This window comes from Elaeis guineensis, chromosome 5, assembly GCF_000442705.2.
Source record: "Elaeis guineensis isolate ETL-2024a chromosome 5, EG11, whole genome shotgun sequence".
In the NCBI taxonomy this organism is placed as follows: domain Eukaryota; kingdom Viridiplantae; phylum Streptophyta; class Magnoliopsida; order Arecales; family Arecaceae; genus Elaeis; species Elaeis guineensis.
In genome coordinates, this window is record NC_025997.2 from 7,793,453 (window position 1) to 7,805,523 (window position 12,071).

The 12,071-nt window shown below is 36.1% G+C and overlaps 2 protein-coding genes across 11 annotated transcripts; both read right to left on the reverse strand.

The window, feature by feature from the left end:
• Positions 1-885: 885 nt before the first annotated feature.
• On the reverse strand, positions 886-6,551 carry LOC105044768 (uncharacterized). Of its 9 annotated transcripts, none has more exons than XM_073257308.1 (3): positions 6,105-6,551; positions 4,252-5,587; positions 886-4,133 (listed from the first exon to the last, which is right to left on the reverse strand). In XM_073257308.1, exon 3 carries the CDS (start codon positions 2,821-2,823, stop codon positions 1,120-1,122), a length of 1,704 nt encoding a protein of 567 aa, XP_073113409.1. In that variant the 5' UTR covers positions 2,824-4,133; positions 4,252-5,587; positions 6,105-6,551; the 3' UTR covers positions 886-1,119. The 9 variants fall into 9 exon arrangements, with proteins under 9 accessions (XP_073113409.1, XP_010921073.1, XP_010921071.1 ...); XM_010922771.4 differs by having other exon boundaries at positions 886-2,916; positions 3,341-5,587; XM_010922769.4 differs by having other exon boundaries at positions 886-2,936; positions 3,341-5,587.
• Positions 6,552-6,693: 142 nt separating this feature from the next.
• LOC105044769 (uncharacterized) lies at positions 6,694-9,912 on the reverse strand. Of its 2 annotated transcripts, none has more exons than XM_019850305.3 (2): positions 9,644-9,912; positions 6,694-8,699 (listed from the first exon to the last, which is right to left on the reverse strand). In XM_019850305.3, the coding sequence occupies exon 2, from the start codon at positions 8,603-8,605 to the stop codon at positions 6,944-6,946; it is 1,662 nt and encodes a 553-aa protein (XP_019705864.1). In that variant the 5' UTR covers positions 8,606-8,699; positions 9,644-9,912; the 3' UTR covers positions 6,694-6,943. The 2 variants fall into 2 exon arrangements, with proteins under 2 accessions (XP_019705864.1, XP_019705865.1); XM_019850306.3 differs by having other exon boundaries at positions 6,694-8,956.
• Between the last annotated feature and the right edge of the window lie 2,159 nt (positions 9,913-12,071).

A 12,071-nucleotide genomic window follows, 5' to 3' on the forward strand; every position in this document is an offset into this window, starting at 1 on the left:
AAAAATAAAAATTTTTTCATCGCAAATTATTAATTTAGTGACGAAAATTTTTTTTCATCGTAAATAATTAATTTTTGATGATAAAAAATTTATTTCATCGTAAAAAAATAAAAACTCTAGTGATAAAAAAAAATTCGTTGTTAAAAATTTACTTCTAGCAACGAAAATTAATATTTCATCGCAAAAGATTCAATTTTTTACAACGAAAATTTTTTCATCGCATACGTAATTTTTGGCAACAAATTTTTTTTTCATCGTAAAAATATACTTTTTTGCAATGAAAAATTTTTTCACCATTAAAATTTCATCACAAAAAAATAGATTTCTGATAGTGTTACTTAGTAAATTCAATTTTCATGTTTCTTTAAAAAAAAAAAAGAAAGTCTGTCTCCATGAAAAATATCAGCTTTTTTATCTTTCTATCTTCATCCAGTCACCTTTTTTTTTTAAAAAAATAAAACCTGACAGATCTTCTGCCTTAAAAATAAAAGTCTTTATCTGCATATTGGATTGTATCATTTTATCCGTCCTATTTACAAATTGATATCCATCCCAAAAGCCAAATTGCCTGAAAAGAAAAAGTTCCCTCGTTTCAAATATATTACATAATGTCAAGGTTGACCCGTACCAATTGATTTTCATTTTATCTGTAAAGTTCTGGTATTCTTCCAAGACAACATTTTGTTGGCAATGTGGGACTAAAGAATTAGGTATAACAAAACAAACTGCATAATTTGTTCTAAAAGTTTTCCCTTTCTCGATGGTCCAAGTATGAATTATGATACTAACCGATCACCCAGAAGAAATCTAAAATGTATAGATACTGATATTTTTGGTCAATATAACTATTTTCATAGGAGGAATTGTTAATCTGGTACTAGTGTATCTAGAAGACAAACTTGTCTCTGAATAATTTGGAAAGGATAATATATACAGAGAAACTTTTCCTTTATAAGTTTGAGCAAGTGATACCAAAGAAGCTACACCACAAAAAATTTTCTTTGAGAATGCAATAGGCACCAAGTGCCTAAAGATTTTATGAACATAATCCTGAAAAACATCAGTCAGCCATTCTGAGTGGAAGCTCATGCATCAGCCGGTGCCTGTAAATGGGGATAATTAATGTGGTGGTGCAATCGAACCACCATCACTGACTTTATGCGACAACTGTATTAATGGCCGAACAGGTGGTCTCATTGCATCATCAGAAGCTAATATAGAAGACTCCACATGTCTCCCATGCAACTCATTCTCTTGAATACCATGCTCCTCTCCCAACCCCGTCAAATTTGGCGACTTAGCAGGGAAGGAGATTGGAAACTGAGAGCTACCATCTGTTTTAAACTTTGTACCTAACCCACTCTCACGAGGTAGAGGAGATAGAAAAGGACTACTCTCTTCGTCACCTTCCAAGTGCTTTCTGTAGAGGCTGTCATCCTCCACATCATATAAATTTCCTGTACGCACTTCCTGAGCTAGAGAACAAGCCCAGCAAAACATCCACTGGGCATAATCGGTCAGCGAGGCGGAGCCAAGACAATGAGTAGTCGCAGGAAGTTTGAATCTTTTCCTCATCTGGATCCTCCAGAAACCACCATAGACCAAACCAAAGGCGCAGAGAACGATCCCTGCAATCCCCACCATATCACCAACAACTTTGTCATGAATTTTCAGCGCCGAAATGTTGAAAATCCAGAATGGAGCAACACACAGGAGAAGGAAGGTAACAACATGAACATACATGTTTCCAAATCCAAGCCTTTCCATGTTCCAACCAAAGACACAAAATGTACAGAACAAGGAAAGGCAGCCCACAGTAATATCATCCCTGCAATCAAATAGTCCCCCTGCCCACTCGGGTTTGCTCACCACAACCCTTCGATCATTCAACATCAAACCGACCATGTTATGGTGCTGGACATCAGCATTAGAATTCCGACCCGGTGATTCTTCATCCGAATCAGAATTGTATTCCCTGCCAAGAGGACTATAAACAGTGTAGGCACCTGCAAAGATAGGCGTTGCAGTCCCAAGAACAGCGAAGAAATTTTCGGCAAACTCTGGTCGTTGTGTTCTCGTATAACCCCAGTAGAGTCCACACAAGGCATACTGAGTGAAACAGGTGATGTGGAGGAGCACAAGAACCACCATCATATGAGCCCACTCATGAGGTCGGTAAGCTCCACTCTTGCAATATATTCTTCGAAGTTTTATGATGTCTTCTGATCTCCATCTGCATAGAAGAACAAAGTGGTGGAACAGATTTGGATGTTGATATAGACTCATGAGCGTGAAGAGAGCATTGAGAACTTGGTTGTTGATTTCGATCCAATGATTTCTTGAGGATTTTGTGGGGAATGCTTTATCTAGTAGTCCAAGCAGGAGTAGACCCAGCATAGAGGCAGAGATGGTAACACATACTAACCAAATAAGAAAAGCAATGTTCATGGGATGTTTTATCCATTCCTGGAAGATATCCACAAGAGAAGCCCATTTGATTTTCCTGATAAAGTTGATATGGAAATGCTGTTGCATACCAACATGAGAAGAGACTGAAAGTGAAATCTCCTCTCTTTCATCCACAGTTCGCTGGAAGATAGTTAACGGGGAAGAGAATCTTAGTTTCTTAAACCAGGCTCTTGAGAGATCAGCTTTCAAGAAATCAAGAAATAACCTCTTATGATTTTTTGGATATGTTAGCTCTGTTTCAATTGATGGAATGGAAATATGAATGCTTTCAATGAGTTCGGTGGCATTCGGATCCATATCCAACTCAAGTTCAGTGAGGATTTCTTTGGTGGACTTGTTGCCATTTGATAACATCTCTCTGTTCAATTACACAAAACACCCACGAATCCTTAGCCACTGTTGTCGAGTCCCCTCTAAAGAAGTGAACAAGCGACTATTCCACGAATACTGCAGAGGATTTCGACAACCTGAGTCGGGCTCGCATCAAAATTTCCCGGAAAAAAAAAAAAGCACTTATGAAGTTATCATCACCACCTCTCTCATAACACAGAATTCGACAGAGATCTTATTCTAAAATATAACTCTCTGATTTATGAAGTTCAATAGATCAGCATGAGGTCGCAAATTTTTCCGATTTCATGAAAAAATACTTTGCAATAGTGAAAAATCATTTTGTTATGTTGTAAGATTTCTATTTTCTTGGAAAAAATCGGAGATCTTCGAATCACCCAGAAGATGAGTTGAATTTAAGGGAACAAAAAAAAAAAAAAGAAGTATTATTGAAGTTTGGATCAAGATCTATCCAATAAATAACCAATCTGGGGCTAAAAACATACCCGCAGAGATCCTTACAAAAGATGACAGAGCTTACTTTCCATGGTTCCGGCAAGAGAACCGAGCATCGGAACTCCTCCGGTCTTCCCGGCATGAAAGCAAATCACACAGCAAGGAGCTGTAGAAAGAGAGAAATTTCCTTCTTGGTGGCCCTTGAATTGGGAAGAGAAGACTTCAACATCACCTTTGCGGCAAGAAACGGTCAAGTCCAGCTCAGCAGACGCTCCAACTGACGTCGGGTCCAAAAGAGAGCTCGGTCACCACTTTCCCCAGTATTACGGCAATGCCCTCCCATGCCTGCTCCGTAGTCGTCGTATGGTCCCAGACGCCCTTGAGACAAACAAATGGGAACGTTGGAATCCACCTTTGGAATTTGGGAACGGGGAATAGCAAATCATGACCATGTCAAACCCGGAATAAGATATTGTAGGACATCAGCATCAGTTTGGTCCTGTTTGCAATACTTGACTTGGAAACGCCAACCATTTTTCCTTTTCTATCACTGGTTCCTTCGTTTAAGAAACCGCTGCCGTCTAATTCATTCAGAGACTCGGGTTAGTCGTTGCACAAAACCATAGGTTTTAGAGCAGAAGCTTCCAGTCAGCAGGCACCATGTAGTCATAGCCCATTCAAGCAACACAGTAAAGTGGTAGGAGCAGAACACGTAACTCGTGTTGGTTGCTAGGCTTTATATAAAAAAATTAATTTGAGAGCTCCAAAGTCCTTGTCTCAATGGTTCAGTAATTAGGAAGTGGTACACGAGGTGGCTTTGACCTGAGGCTGCAAATTTTAGACAATTGGCTGTGTTTCTGAAGTCCAAGTGTTGGGTCCTGTAGCAATCGAATTGGGACCATGCCTTGCAGCTCATCAGGTAAGAATTCAAACAAATAATGGAACTCCACCAATCTGACATGGAAAACCTGAAAATTTGGTGCAAGAATATGATACCTCTTCGAACAGCTTCCTTTTGGGTGCACGCCATAGTAATGCTGCATAATACCGGGATGTAACAGAATAGGATGCAACTCAAATAGAATCTGGTCCTGGATATCAAATTTGAGAAGCAAACAGCACATGGACCGGTCCTTTAAGAAAATACATGTGATACAACACTATTTTGAGTAGACATAGGCATCGAATCGGACCGCCCATTACACAGTTTGGCTCGGCAGGCACAGCCCACTTGCTATAATAACAGATCATGCCGAGCATGACACATATAAGAGGGCCGAACTAGACTTGGTTGGGAGTTTTGAGGCCTGCGGCCAGGCTTGGTACGGCCCATAAGGGCCTGGACTGGGACAACCCATGGGCCAGGCACAGCCAAGCCGCGTGATAGTGCAACGCCCTTAAGATAGGTTCTGCCTTAGCACAACCGATTTATATCCTGATTTTTTTAATTTAAAAAAATATTTTTTTATAAATTAAAAAAAGTTAGAGAGTAAATATATAAAAGATGTGGGGATAGTGGATTTTTTTTGTAAAAATAAAAAACCACCTTGTAATGGTAGAGGGTTTGATGTGGACTCTTACTGGTTTATTAATAAAAATTAAAATAGTATAAGAAAAGGAGGGGGGCTAGGCCTGACCTCCAGAATATAATGACGGAAAGAAAAAAAATAGATGTGTCTTACCTCAACAATTAAAATGTAAAAAGCTACAATTATAAAAAATTATGAATTGAAAAAATTGATAAAAATCTTACTAATCGTCGATAGTATTTATGTTGTCATCATCGGATATTATATTATGTTTACCTTTATCTTGAAGTCACGCCTCGACATCCAATCAGTCTTTGAAGCAGAGAAACATCTCAATTGTGTCGCCGGTCATCCTACTTCTCTTTTCATCAAGAATACATTGACCTGCACTAAAAGTGGATTCTGATGCTATTATGGACATCAGCACAGCTAAGATATCACATGCAATGATAGATATAACAGGATATTAATTTTTAACACTTCCATTAGGCAACACATCCAGACTCTATTTGATTTTCATCGTATGCAGATTAAAGATCATTTCGTAAATAAAATTCAAGTTCACTACCTAAAGATAAAGATGTAGATGAACTTAAAGCATGTGCATGTTTTCTATGTGCAATGAATGAGAAAATAGATGATGAATAAGAACTACCGATGGAGCTTTGTGAAGATAACATGGGCAATCTAGATCCACGAACATTTTCATCATATAAAGCATAAATATCAAAAAAAAAAGTTACCTTAACTTTAGCGGGTTCGGCATCTTGAAGCATGTTTTCATCATATGCATCAAGTAAAATCTGCACATTATTCAATTTAACACGTGAATCAAATACAGATCCCTAATAGCTCCAAACGGACCATGCCTAATACGATCTGTAACGGCTAATTCTTTTTAAAAAAAATTAAAAAAAAAGGCCCGTTAGGCCCATCAGGCCCGCAAGCCTAACAAGCTAATGGGCCGTGCCAGGCACGGCCCACCGCTTTGGGCCTAAGGCCGTATCAGACCTGAGGTTTTATTTAAACGGATTGCGGCAGGCATGGCTCGTTTACTACATGGGCCGTGCTTGGCACGGCCCATTAAATCTGTGGCTGTGGCCCGATGGCCCTAGGCCGTGCTGTGCCAGGCACGGCCATTGCCCATCTCTAGCTGCAAGTTTTAGACAATTAGTTGTGTTTCTGAAGTCCATGTGTTGGGTCCCGTAACAACCGAATTGGGATCATGCCTTGCAGCTCATCAGGCAAGAATTCAAACAAGAAATGGAACTCCACCAATCTGACATGAAAAACCGGAAAATTGGTGCAAGAATATGATACCTCTTCGAACAGCTTCCTTTTGGTTGCACGCCATTGTAATGCTGCATAATACAGGGATGTAACAAGATAGGATGCAACTCAAATAGAATCTTGTCCCGGATATCAAATTTGAGAAGCAAACAGCACATGGACCAGTCCTTCAAGAAAATGCATGTGATACAACACTATTTTGGGTAATATTTCCGGAAGTACTTGGAAGAATTTGAAGCCACAATGCTCACAATCATTACCCCAGATAATCAGTTGGCTTGGACCTCCCGACTCCAGAAATGACAGTGATAATACTCATTATAATACAAACAAGAGGAGAAAGATATGATAAGTTTTTACCAGCAAAGCTAGTTAAATTTCATCCAAATGTAGCAGCTCCTGCAAAAATGAGAGATCTTGAACATGAAGTTAAGATCATCTCATAAGCATTGTTTGCACAGCTGATTCAGCATTTAAACTTCATTTGCAGGTGATTAAGGTGCTGAAGAATTTTGACATTCATTTCAGCATAATATACATTTGACAAGCGAGGCACCAAACTTCATTGATGGTGGATATGGAGAAGATAAGATCCTCAAAAGATTTGGCTCTGCTCGCATGAAAGGAAGGTAATTATGGATGCATTCACATAAAAGATGATAATTGCATGCACAAATTGGATATCACCCATCCCTACACCAAGGACAGGAGTAGAAAAAAATTATATCAACATCAATTTCTGTGAACACAAGTGGAGACATCAAAAAATGAATATGTTGGCTAGGATAGCACACCATACATCATGATAACATATTATCTTCTCTTTGTATCACAGATAGGACAGGTGGCTTCATTGTTGCATCTTTACCTCATACTGATGAGTCCTTGACAATAGGCAAATGCTGTTCCGGAGCTAAAACACCTGAAGATCTGATAGGACTTGTTAAATTGTCCACCCTGAAGAGGGATCGATTGGAATTGCCCTGTGAAGAGCTAGGGCTTGATCTGAGGGCAGTAAACCCAGCTTCACGAGGCAGAGGGAACAGCATGAGTGGAGTGCTATTATTCATTTCCTTCAAGTATAATTTATCTTCCACAACATCGTAGTAGTCTGCTGTCCTCAGCTCCTGAGCAAGAGAACACGAGCAACAGCAAAGCCATTGAAAACAATCTGTAATTGCTGGTTTACCACAGCAGAAGGTATTTCCAGGAAGGTTAAATTTCTTCCTCATCTGAATCCTCCAAAAACCACCATACAACAAACCAAAGATACAGAGCACAAAGCCTGTGATTCCCAATGCTTCTCGAATAGCCTCATTGTTGATATTGACAGCTGCCAAGTTGAAGATAAAGAAAGGAGCCAGACAAAACAGAAGGAAAGTTGTTATATGAACAAACATGTTACCAAATCCAAGCCTATCCATATTCCATCCAAAAACACAGCAGCTGCAGAACACTGAGAGATACGCCAGAGAAATATCATCCCAGAAATCAAACAGTCCCCCTACCCATCGTGGACTACTTTCTGCGACCCTGTTTCCATTACTTACTGTAAAAGAATATCTCTTTTCTAAGGATTTCAGCCGAAGATGAGCAGGTCTGTGATCCACAGCAGAACTAGTCTGACCCTGTGCTTCCTGATCTGTTTCTGTCTCATATTCCTTCCCGAGGGGGCTAAGAATGTTGTACACACTGGCAATTGCTGGTGCACCAATTGCAACAGAAATGCACAAACCAACTCCAATAGCAGGTCTTTTGGATCTGGGGTATCCTAAGTTAAGACCACACAAGGCATACTGAGCGAAACAATTGATATGAAGAAGAATCACTACGATCATCATATGCTTCCGTTCATTAGGCTTGTATGTTCCATTTTTGCAGTATATTTTTTGAAGCGTTAGAACATCTTCTGGTCTCCATCGGCACAAAAGCACAAGATGGTGAAATCGTTTGGGATGTTGGTAGAGGCACATAAGGGTAAATAGTGCATTGAGGATTTGATTATTGACTTCGAACCAGGTGTCTCGCTGGGATTTTCTTGGTAAAACACCATTCAACATTCCAGTCATGACAAGGAACAAGATAGCACCTGAGATGGCAACACAGGCAATCCAAACAAACAGTGCCATGTTCAGGGGATCTCTTATCCATTCCTTACACATTCTCCATAGAGAAACCCAGTTGATTTTCTTGGCAAAGGGCACAGGGAAACGTTTGGAACGACTATGATAAACAGGAGAAGGAACAGAATGTGGAATATCATCTCTTTCCTCTGCAATCCGCCGGAATTTGGATGAAGAAGAAGATAACCTACTGGAAGATCCAAGTTTCACAAACATGGATTTACCTGGAAAAGCTGCTACCGCACTCAGAAATTTATTCCCGTGTCTTTTCTCATCCAAAAGTCCTCTTCGAGATGTACTAATGTGAATAGAGGTATGATCCTTTGTCTCATAATCACTGGGTGTTTTTGCTGGTTCAAATTCTTCCTGAATTTCATCTGTGCGCTTCACATAACCACTTGAAACCATTCTCTTGTTTGGTAACAGAAAGCCTGATTTCTGGTGAATGTTTTCTGGGGATTTTCTGTGGCTTGACAATAACTAGACCTTCTGACTATAAGATCTGCAATATATTTACCTGCTCTTTAATCTCAGTGTAAAAACAGAAGAAGTATATCATATTTTCATTTATCCTTTATTATCTTTCCCTTCATGAGAGAATAACCAGAACTGAACCATTCAAACTAGCAATTGGTAACTTCCTAATCAGTGCAAGGCTTCATAAATCTTTGTTCTTAAGATCATCAACCAAGGCTACCAAATTATCAGCCATCAACTGAATTTTCTTCAGAAAGTTAACCGTAGATTCCTAAAGTAGTTCTGTCTTACATCAAAAGGGGGAAAAAAAATCATAGAATCCTAAAGTAAATTTTGATTTGATGATTGCAGCAATCTATGCTTATAGAAGTCAACTGTAATGAAGAGAATAACACCGACATGAATATACGAAATGTCATCCATTTTTTCGTAAAAAGAAATTATACACCCACGTTGTTAGCTATACTATTATCATTGTAAGAACGAATATGTCAAAAATTAACTACTAAAAATGTTCTTTCATGGTACTCACCATCAACAACCCAAACTAAGCTTGCAAAGAGTTAATAATACTGGTAACTCAAAACAAAAGACATGAATATTATTTGGTTTGATCTAATTATATCGAACACAGAACCGTAGCATTCAATAGTTCTATACACAAATTCGGTACCTTAAAACAATGGAAGCCCTAGACTTAAGGCTAGAAGCACCAATTAAACAACTTGCACATGAAAAGAACAACAGATCTTCTACACTTCGTAACCAAAGCGTACAGATGTGCAGCACGATCCATATTTTAAGTCATCCACCAAGCAACAAACCATGAAACAAGCAAGCATATTATCCCCAACAATTCAAAATGTTCTGTATTTTAGCTAAAATTTTGATGCGGAAAGCTAGCTTGGAGAATATCGAACCATAGTAAATAAAAGAAGGCCTAATTCAAAAGCAGAAAAGAATACGCACCCTAATTTCAGGAAAGAGGCGAGAAACCAGGGAAGACCCTCCTCATCTTCCTCCACTTGAAGTGTAGAGAAGCTTAAAGGGATAAAAAGCGGGTAAAGGTGAGCAAAAAAAAAAGGAAACAGGGAAGAAAAATTTTGGGGGGAGCGCGTTAAAAGCTTCGCATGTTTAATTTTCTTCTCCCTTTTTTCTACTGGGGTGAAGGCGGAAAGAAAACAGATGAAGGTGAAGCCACGGGAACCTTCCGCTCCGCGTCAAAAGCACGGAGTATGAGAATTTTGAACAGTAGGCGGGGCTTCCAGAGAAGGAAGAATTTGGACCGACCTTGTTGGCCACTCGTTCTCTTGCCGCGCCTTTGCGCTCCGAAGACCGGACAAGACACATTATAAAAAATAAAAAAATAAAATAAAATATTTCCAAGGCACCAATGCCTCCAGAAAAACCAAAAAAAAAAAAAAATCTCCTCCCAAATCTACTCACAAAAATGAAAATAGAGTCCTTACTTTTGCAAGATCCCCTAGCATAAATTCAGACCAAGAGCTGTTTTTTGTGGCCTAAAAAGTAAATAATCTTTTCGAGAAAAATGGAGGTCTTTTTAGATTAATTCAAATTAAAAAAAAAAATAATTATTTGTCCATCATCTTCTGATGAACAAAAAATACATCATTCAATCATATTGGGTCACTAATGCAATTAATAATAGAATAGATATTTAATGCTATTTATTTTTTTTCTCAAATCTTTTCTGATGAAAATATTTTTTTCTTCTATAGAATAATATTATTATTTTCAGATATTTTATACGATTTCTTATAAATATATATATGACATCTTAAACAATATATATGGTTTCTTATGAATATATATAATATCCTAAATAATATATATATAGTTTTCTAATATTTTATATGACTTTCTATAAATATATATAATATTTTAAACAATATATATAATTTTTTGATAAATATATATGATATCTTGAACAATATATATGACTTCCTATGAATATATATAATATCATAAACAATATATATGACTTCTTGTAAATATATATGACATCCTATAAAATATATATATATGACCTTTTGATGCTTTATACGACTTTATATGAATATACATAATATCTTGAATAATATATATAATTTTTTATGAATATATATGACAACCTAAACAATGTATATGGCTTCTTGATATCTAATCTGACTTCTTATAAGTATATATAAATCTTGAACAATATATATGACTTTCCATGAATATATATAACATCTTGAGTAATATATATAATTTTTTGTAAATATATATAATATTCTGAATAATATATATGACTTCTTATAGTTATTATGACTTCTTGATATCTTATATGACATCTTGTTGGTTATAATAACCAACAAGATATTATATAAAAATACTAAAAGTCATCGATATTATTCAAGATATAATATATATTCATAAAAAATTATATATATTATTCAGAAAGTCATACAAGATATCAAAAGTCAAATAACTAATAGAATATTATATAAAAAATCATATATATTATTTAGGATGTCATATGTACTTATAAGAAGTCATATAAGACCTCAAAAAATAATAATACTGTTCTTTGTTTATTCTACAGAGAAAAAAAATATTTTTATTAGAAAAAAAATTAAGAAAAAAATTGAATTGTATTAAATGTCTACCCCATTATTAATTGCGCTACATGGCCTAAAAAGTAAATAATCTTTCTGAGAAGAATGGAGGTCTTTTTAGATTAACCCAAATTTAGAAAAAAGAGTAATTCTTTGTCCACCACCTCCAGTGGAGAAAAAATATACCATCCGATTATATTGGACCACATCGTACAATTAATAATGGGATAGATATTTAATATTGTTCAATTTTTTTTGTCAAATTTCTTTTGATGAAAATATCCTTACCCTCCATATAACAAAGACAAAAAAATATTATTACTTCTTGATGCTTTATATGACTTCCTGTAAATATATATGATATTCTAAATAATATATATGACTTCTTATGAATATATATGATATCCTGAATAATATATAAGACTTTTTAATATCTTATATGACTTTCTGTAAATATATATGACATTCTGAATAATATATATAATTTTCTGTGAATATATATATGATATGTTAAATAATATATATGACTTTCTATGAATATATATGACATCCTGAATAATATATCTGACTTTCTATGAATATATATGATATTTTGAATGATATATTTAACTTTCTGATGCCTTATATGATTTTCTATGAATATATATGACATCCTGAATAATATATATATTTTTTTATGAATATATCTAACAATTTGAATAATATATATGACTTATTATAAATATATATAATATCTTGAGTAATATATATGACTTTCTGTAAATATATATGACATCATGAACAATATATATAATTTTCTG

Bases quoted from the DNA above. Each gene is read 5' to 3' on its own strand.
- LOC105044768 (XM_073257307.1), bottom strand. From the start codon at position 2,823: ATGTTATCAAATGGCAACAAGTCCACCAAAGAAATCCTCACTGAACTT.
- LOC105044769 (XM_019850305.3), bottom strand. From the start codon at position 8,605: ATGGTTTCAAGTGGTTATGTGAAGCGCACAGATGAAATTCAGGAAGAA.